General features: G+C 38.0%; 1 protein-coding gene across 1 annotated transcript; it reads left to right on the top strand.

Annotated features, from left to right (window-relative positions):
• Positions 1-479: 479 nt before the first annotated feature.
• On the top strand, positions 480-7,649 carry LINS (lines homolog (Drosophila)). The gene is made up of 6 exons (XM_008937832.1): positions 480-887; positions 971-1,060; positions 2,113-2,254; positions 2,521-3,111; positions 5,553-5,733; positions 6,758-7,649. Exons 1-6 carry the CDS (start codon positions 480-482, stop codon positions 7,647-7,649), a joined length of 2,304 nt encoding a protein of 767 aa, XP_008936080.1.
• The last annotated feature ends 1,288 nt before the right edge of the window (positions 7,650-8,937 follow it).

Below are 8,937 nucleotides of genomic sequence, written 5' to 3' on the forward strand. Positions count from 1 at the left end.
AAAAGAAAGGAGGTTTTGACAGTTTTTAGCAATGTAGAGAAAGATCTGATCCAAGTTCTCATGTTCCAGGAGTAGACCCTGGTAATAGTCCTCTTTGGTTTTGTTCCAGCAAATTAGTGGTGGATAATAGTGTAATACTGGAACTGTCAACTTCATGGCATGGTAATTCTTGTGTCATTCCAATGGCTCATGGGGACAGTTTTGTGCAACTGTCATTCTTGCTGTTTTTAAACAGTGAACTTTGTTTCAAAATAAGTTTAGTAATAGCAGCATGAGCTCTAGAAATATCTTGTTCTTTTGTGTCTTTCTAGTTATCTGTTACTTAACAGCAAAATATTTCTTTCTAGGTAACTGAGAAAAGGAATGCCTAATGGTGCTTCTCTTTTGCTGGATAAAAATACCTTGGAAGCTGCTTTGCATCGAGCGTGAATAATCAGTGAAGACATATATCACTTTCTGGGGTGTTGCATGTTCTCAGAATGAAGATCTCTCTGCTGCAGCAGATGTACAAGGATGTACTAGTAGGCATTCTGCTACCAAAGGAAAGCCATCATTACACCTCTTTACTTGATCTGTGTGTTGAGCAGTCACCAGAAAGAGATGAATCATGCAATCAGACGCATTTGCCATCTCCTAATGGTGGTATTAGGAGCCGTCAGGACACGGATATGTCAGATGCAGCTGTCCCCACAACAGATGATATAGCAGATAGCTTTGCAAACATGAACTCCTCGTTCTGCCCACGAGAAGTGCTGCTGCTGCAGCTAACCTTGATCAAGATGATGGCTGCTAAAGCACGGTCCCAGGAAATTGAGTTCAGTATGAGACAGAAGTACTGTGAAATCTTTGCCATTCTTTTGAAGGAGGCAAACATTGACTCAAAATTGGTAGGCTCTCCTATTCAAAAGATTTTTGTGAAAGGAGTTTAAAAAAAAATGGTGCCTTAGATACTTTTTCTGTGTGTGTGCAGATTTGTCTGCTCGGTCGTTGTGATCCGCTGTTATCTCACATGGCTTCAAAAAGTTTAGCATCCCTTGTGTATTTCCAGCTGAAGGAAGAGGTGAGTATGGCACAACTCCACAGTGTGAAAAGCCAACTTGGTGAGTGTGTGCCTTCAGGTTGTTCTGCTGGACTCCAGAGCCAAGCTTTTATGGTGTTTATCTGGCACTAACGCAGTCAGTATATGACTACTGTAAAATCTAAAACCTTCCAAAGGGGCTCCTTTCATAAGGGGCTGCCCTCTTTGAAAGCTACTCTCTAGAAAGCTGGTGTGTTAGAAGGGGGATGGAGTAAAGAGAGATTGGATGTGTGACAAGTTTGTATTATGAGGTGAAACAGCATTATATATAAAAATCTGTTGGTTTATGAATATTTTAAGGTAAATTGTTTCTAAATTACAAGAAATATATAAAGCTGCAATACTGTTAAGAAATCAATCTAGACTTGATATTTTCACTGTTACTTGATATCTGTTAGGTGATGCAGTACATAAAAGCAGGTAATAACTTATTGAAAGATAACAAAATGCTTTTCTGTATTTTGTCTGAATATTCCTATTACTTCAGGGCTTTTTTTTTTACTCACTGTGTATTTGGTGAATATACATTCTAACCTCCTTAGTAGCATCTCTGAACATAATTTCTCAGAAATACGTTTATAATACTTCTTGCAAAGTTGTCTGAGAACTAAAAATTCAGATACAGTCTGTCTGCAGTATTATCTGATTTTATGTGGGTCACATGACATTAGGTTTGACTTTTTTTTATTATTTTTTTATTTTTTTTTTTTTTCCCTTTCTGGAAAATGTACTCTAGGTGACCCTGCTCTGGCAGGGGGGTTGGACTAGATGATCTCTCGAGGTCCCTTCCAACCCCTATGATTCTATGATTCTATGAAAATACAGATTGTTTCTATTGTATGTGACTTCAAGATTGAAATAGAGGCCTATGTGCTTAGAAGGCACCAGACAGACATTGTTTCTAGTTATGTTTTGTCTGTGCCTGTATTTGCATCTTTTTAATATACAATTTAAAGTCTTTGTTCTAAGATGTAAGGTAATCTGCCCAGCGATGGTAAAGCATACATGATTGGGTTTTGAATGAATTTTCTTAGAACTCATTAAATGCCACCTGGCTCACCTTTAGTTTGAAGACTCTCTCAGGATTCCCAGTGCACACCCAGGTGGCAGAATGCCTGTGGACTCTCACAGCTGTTATCAAGGACATCCTGGAAGATGAAGTTGTGCCCAGAGCAGGTACAGTGGCAGTTTTATGGTGTTACCGATACAGGAGTGCCCACTAGGGGGTGGAATGTTCCTTCTAATCTCCTCTGGAACAGCTTGCCTAAAGAACACCCAATTTCTTCCTTATAAAGAGGGTGACAAAGTGCTATTAAAAATGTAGTGGTTTTAACATGCTTAAGAGCCTAAAAATCAAATAGTCACACTCATCTCTTTCCTGCTTACTTGATGGTTTACCTGTGTAAAACTCCAACCCTGTCATGTTCTTCTTGTTGCTGTAGGTGTTTTGAAGAAGCTGTTGGCTCCTCTTGATGCTGTGCTTGAAGGATTTTATAATTCCATTCTGTTCCATCATTTTGACAGTCAGTGCTATACTTCACCTTATTCTGAAGCTGCAAACAATTTGATCAGTTTTATAGATCTGCTTGAAGCACTTTTGGCTTCCAGAATTGAATTAGAACTACCATTCAGATGCCAGAGAGTATTGTTTTTGAAAGTTTCCTGTGTCCTGAACCTCATTAGCTCATCTATTCATTATGTAATCAAGAAGAAGTTCATTATGCTCCTTAAAAAATGTGTCCTTTACAAGTCTAGAGAAGATGCTAAAAGTGGATCCCCATTCTCAGAAGCCCCATCTCTTTCTGAGGATATGCTTGCACTGAGTAACACTGCACTGCAGGTGATGAATTTGACTTGGCTTAATGGGATCCCTCTCAGGGAAAAGACCAGCTACTTTGGAGGCAGTGAAGCTGCTCCAGGAGATGATACTCAAGGTGGTTCTGACCAAACTGTTCTCAGAGCCTTAAGTCTGGTTGTGCTTAAAGCACTGGAATTCAAGTTTCAGAACTGTGCTACAGAGGCTGAAATCAAAGGTAATAGTTTCTTTTAATTTTGATCATTAAGCAGAAAGAGTATTTAAGCTTGCAGATTTTCTTGTCACAACTCATTAAGGCTGTAAATAGAATTCAGCTGAATTAGTGATGATGAGAGGGAGGAAAGAAAAGACCCACCCAGGAAACCTGCCATCAGTCCTGCCTAATTAGTTGTCTCCTTGCATTTTATCCTGTCCTTAGCCCTGCAGTGTGAGGGCCTTGAAACGTCTGCTTTTGGGATTAGAAAACTTTTCCTGTTTAGACCATATGTTAATATTGGGAATAGTTGAGCCAGCCTGGGAACACCAGGCTCTTCTCCTGCTGGAGACAGCCCATAGCACAACCATCTACTCTCTTCAGGCTAGGGAACTCAAGGGAACTGCAGGTAGTGCTCCTCTGTTTTCTAGTGTGGAGGTAAAACTTTTAAGTACCTTTCTTGGTTGAAGCTACTAGGTGTTACTGTTGGACAAATAATGTAATAGGGCAAAACCAGCAGTGGTGGAAAAGGTGAAATTAATGAAGTGACAAAGTAGGAGACAGGCAAGTTATGGGACTTAGCAGGGTATGGTGGTTGTTCTTCACCCTGATTTTCAGGTCTAATCCTTTGAATTAGTAGGCGTGAGGTGTATTTTTCGTACCTGCTTGCTTGAGTGTCCTACTGAGCAGAAGGGCTGGCTGTGGCTCAGATGAAATTTTGGAGCATTTTAAATATATGGCAATGTTTTAATACAAGTTCTAGATGTAACTGTTGGTTTACTTTTCATGTTTCTATGTTATATAGCTAGCATAAAGTTTTTAATTCATCGGGCAGTGTAAAAGAGCTACAGACATTTGTGAGACACCTCCTAACACTTTCCAGATTTTAAAAGATGTTACATTTGTGATGCTGGTTGCATTCTTACAGCTTTAGAAGTACTTGTAGAGAATATTTTTCTTATAATCCACCTTTTGAAAGATGTGTAAATTGAGATTGCTGAAGAACAAGTGAATAGAAAAAATGTAGGCTAAATCTATTTTAGATGACTCTATGAAAATTCTTTCTGAAAGAAAAAATTCTCCTTTTTTTTTTTTTTTTCAGATTTATGACACAAAATTGAGTTCTTAATTAGATTCAAATACCCCAACTGTCAAGAGGAATTTCAAGTTAAAAGGAATGGTGCTTCTATTTTACTGACATTAAATTAAGTGATTAAAACAAGCACCAAAATGCTTTAATATGCTAACTACCCTTCCGGGAAGCTCCTTGATCTTATCTTTTTTTATTAACATGAATTAGACTGGCTAAACTTTAATTCATTTCAGTTCTGAAAGCAATTTTCAGTTAGCTTTGATTTATAGGGAGGAATTTGAGTCTGAATAGTGACTATTAATAACAAAAGATCATTTGCTGTTCCTATTATTTACAAAGAGGAAAAGCAAATCTTAAATATTAAGGAAAGCCACGGAATGATGTGGTAAGTAAAACTGATTCCCATGTTGCAGAGGATTTTTCAGAAGCAGCAATGAGTGCTGTATGCATGATGCAACTGCACTCTTCAGGTCATAGTGCACTTCTAGTTCTGGCTTGAGTGCCTTTGGGGTGAAGATGTGTGTCACTGGCTTTTCCTCCATTTTCTAAACACAGACTGTGTGCTCTGTTACATGAGAAACTGGTACCTGGTGCTTAGTATGTGGTACTTACTGCAGGGTACGTGGGGTTTGCTTCAGTCCTATCAGACCATTGCAATTGTGTTATTTCATATGGGAGGAACTACCTGAGGAGGTGAAATCTCAGCAAAATGCTCCTATTGAATCATTATGTCTGTGGCTTTGACTCAATTAAAATTCACCCTTCTTTAGTGTGTTGTATCAAGGAAGCTATGGGAAAGTATAAATTCCAGCTGGGTAGATACAGGCCCATTTTTGTAGGTTTCCTGACAAATGCAAACTTTTCGAGGTGTAATCTTGTTCATTAGTCTGCAGGCTTAGGCAAGAGAATTCACCATGCCATACCCAAAACTTTCCATGTCACCTCTGATTATTATTCCTTGAACTCCAAGGAAACAAAGAATGCTGTTTGAATAAATTGTCTTTAATTGTTTGTTTATTCTGTCTTGGGAGGGGCAGTACCTACTGAGTACATTAACCTTCTGCAGGTTACTTACCATTGTTGACATTCATATCTAAACGTTGGTGTGTTTGGGGTTTATTAGAGGAGGCACTCACATTGAATCAACTATCTAACCTTGAATTATGGTTTTCTGCAAAATGTGTCTTGATTTCTTTGATACAAGGAAGCAAGAACTGATCAATAAAATTTGATGCTGTGTAAATCAATCAAGCTATGGAATAAATGCATTAATTAACTGTTATGCACTGTTAATGTAAAAAATAAAGAGTATATGTTGTTTAGTAGCAAAAAATTTATAGGAAAATTAATGGTTACTTTTTTTTTTTTCCAGGAGAGTTTCAGAGTTCCATGTCCCAGCTGTTGATATTCTGGAGGAGTCACGTGAAGCCTTCCCCACACTCTCACCCAGTTGTACATCACTGTGAATGGCTCTCCTTGATTTTCTTAGAGCAAGATGATGATATGTGGGAAGCTGCTAAAGCTTTATTACTCACTTATTTAAAATTTGATAGGTTAGTGTACCCTTCATTTGACAGAAGTATAAAGAATTCTGAGCTGATGAGGTTATTGTGATAGCTGCAACATTTCCATTGGTTACTTTTGTATAAAGAAAAACTATTTTTACTAATTAAAAACTCAAAGCTCAGGTCAACATAATAATGTGTGGTGTAAGAGCAGTTAACTTTGCTGACAATTTAAGTCAAAAAACACTTAACCTTAAGTGGGTTTTGCATTGAAATGAGGGAATTGTGCAAGAGTTTCCTATTAAATACTTTATCATATCCTGTAATTCAGAATAATGGACTTCACAATCCAAACTAGTGGTTAGATACAGATAAAAGGCAAGAGTGTTTTCTGCCACCACTGCAAGTTTGATAAGAATGGAATATTGTAATTGAACCTCAAGAATTCCAGGACTTGTGGCAAAGGAGCCCTCTAAGGCTTGGACCCATGTTAATTCTAGCTAGCTGAAAAAAAAAAACAGTTACTGCTAAAAAGTGAAATATGTTCTTCATTAATTTGTCCTGGACATTCACTAGTTCATTGTTGTTTGAATTACCATATGAGATATTATCCTGATTTATGAAAGGTCCCTCAAGCTTCAGATGGGAAGGTATTGCAAGTAGGGTCTTAGATACCCACAGTTCTGCTGACACAGCTGAGCAGAAGCAGGCTGCTCTTTTCCAGTGTGCTTAGCATCCTGAAAGTTCATCTCTGTTCTGGTTTACAAAACTAAATTAAAATAACCATTCCTGTATGGTAAGTAAGTTTGTTTATTGCAGAGTGTTTCCTAAGCAGGAGAGCTCTTTCAGAAGGCCTACAGCCTGCTTTAAGTACTTTGGCTACCTAAACTGATTCCTAGCCATGCCTGCCTTCATGCTCTCCCATTCGAATAGAAAACCTACTTGTTTGTTTTTTACTTCTTGACAAAATAAAAAAAGAGCAAGAATACAATTTTCTGTGTAGTTTTTTTTTTTTCCACAAAACCCTGTAAACTTCCTCTGAATTTAATCCATTTCATGACTTACTTTCCAGGTTACGACATGATACTGCTGATAACTTAAGCCAAAAAGAGGAGGAAACCTGGAACTTTCTTACACACGCAGGTGGATATAATCCTCACTGTATATTTTTATTTTTTCTAGAAAAAATTGCATTTGATTCCACAGTATTTCTAGATTTTTTGATTTCATCAGAAACTTGCTTCCTAGAGTACTTGGTAAGGTACTTGAAGCTCCTTGGAAAAGACTGGGATCAGTTTGTAGACATCTGTAACCATTTTGATATCAAGCATCGCACTTTTCAGTCAGTTTCTCCTATCAAGCCACCCCATGGAGAAGAACAAAGCTCTGTGACTGAGGAGAGTTTGCCAAAGGCTGCCTGTGAACCAGAACCACAGTCCCTGAGCTCTTGGGCTGCTTCTCACCCTGGCTCGGTGTTTACGACAGAGCGAGGTGATAATGGAGTTGCAGAGTCCAACCAGTCTGACTGCTGGGTGCACAACAATGGTGCCTCTCTGCTGGGCTCCCTTCAGAGCCTCGTTAATTACGACAGCTCAGGAGACTCTCAATTAGAATCAGATGGGGAAGAGTGCTTGGTAAACACAAAGCAGGTGCCTTTAAGTACCCAGACTGAGGTGGAAACTGGTTGCAGCTTCGCAGATGATAAACGGAGCGCACCCAAGTCTGAAGCGTTGCCTCTAAAACAGAAGGGTCCTGATACCTCTTCCTGTTTCACTTCTGTGGTGTCTTCACATAACATCATTCCCACAAGAGTAATGCTTTACAAAGCAACAAAATGTTTGGAAGAACTGCAAGAAGCTATTTCTAGGTTGCAGAGAAGAAATCTTTTCCCATATAATCCATCTGCCTTGTTGAAACTGCTGAGCCATGTTGAGAAGATCAGTAAGAATGTGAATCCACAGTAATCCAAAGGATTGCTCCAGTGTTTTGTGTCTGTTTGGGTTTTTTTATTATTTTTTTTTTTTAACTAGTACATCAAGGAATGTTTTGTTGAGATTGATGACTTCTAAAGCTCATGTATCTTGCACCTGTAAGTGTATTTAACCTGGAAAAGGATGCAACGTGGTTTTGGTTGACACCTTAAAAAATCTGTGATTGCATGCAGGGTTATGATCCGTGACCTGAGGGCCCTAGGTACATTCATACATTCATGGTATGTATGTCAGCATATGGCATGTAAGGCTTAATTGTTAGGTATTCAAAATTTGATAATAAATGACTAATATGAAAGCCTATCAACAATCCTTAATGCTTTAAGTATTGCCAATTATACTTAAATAACAAAGTCATTGCCAGATTTGTAGTGATTTGTGGACTACAGTTAAAGCAACACTTGACTGCTTAGAGGTTGAGCTAAATAAAATACTTTAATTTGGGACAGTTCTGATGTTCATACTGTGTGGTCTGCATTGGTGTATGGTGTATTGGTCTGCATTGGCTCAAAGTAGACAGGCAGATGTGCTACCACAGTAACCCATACCACCCTTTTTGTGGCTGAAGTGCTTAACTGATGTCTAGGATGTAAGTTTTTTATCTTTTATTCTGATTTAATAATCTGTGTTATTTAATAAAAAACTAATTTAGGGGTTTTTTTACTATTGTATATTCATTTAATTAAAATGAATTTAATTAAAAGGACTAATGCACATATTGCTTATTTATAGAACATTTCAGGGGAGCATTATCTCTTAAGATGAAGCTTAGGTAATGCAGAAGTGAAATCCCAACAGAATTCCTCATATTCATCATGTTTTTTTATGTAAGTATAGAATATATACTTAATAAATTTGTTAAATCAGAATTTAAATTCTCACACTTAACACCTTTTATTAAATCTAATTTGAATAACCTGAAAAGTAAGTATCTGGGACCTTGCCTGAGGAGAGTTAGCTCAGAACAGGAACCAAACCAGTGTGTGCACTTAGCAGGAAGCCACCTAATGTTGATACACTTAATGAGGAGCTTGTAATGATCTTGCAAGGGTTAGGCAATGGGAAGGGACTGATGACAGGGACTACTGTAAAAGTCTCAGGTCCTGTCAGAACTAGAAGAAGCAGTTTTCCTTTTAGGATTGTCTCTTGAAGGTAAGTGCTTTATTCTGATTGAGAACCAGGGAAGTTCTCTTCCTTTTAAATAGCTATTTAGTGTTGTTAAACTCAAATAGATATTGAATTAAGATGAACAGTTGCTGGA

This window comes from Merops nubicus, unplaced genomic scaffold (assembly GCF_000691845.1).
Source record: "Merops nubicus isolate BGI_N331 unplaced genomic scaffold, ASM69184v1 scaffold21470, whole genome shotgun sequence".
NCBI lineage: Eukaryota > Metazoa > Chordata > Aves > Coraciiformes > Meropidae > Merops > Merops nubicus.

Coding starts and splice junctions, on each gene's coding strand:
- LINS (XM_008937832.1), top strand. CDS start 480: ATGAAGATCTCTCTGCTGCAGCAGATGTACAAGGATGTACTAGTAGGC. Junction 1,061..2,112: donor ATTTCCAGCTGAAGGAAGAG/GTGAGTATGGCA, acceptor GAATTTTCTTAG/AACTCATTAAATGCCACCTG. Junction 2,255..2,520: donor TGAAGTTGTGCCCAGAGCAG/GTACAGTGGCAG, acceptor TTGTTGCTGTAG/GTGTTTTGAAGAAGCTGTTG.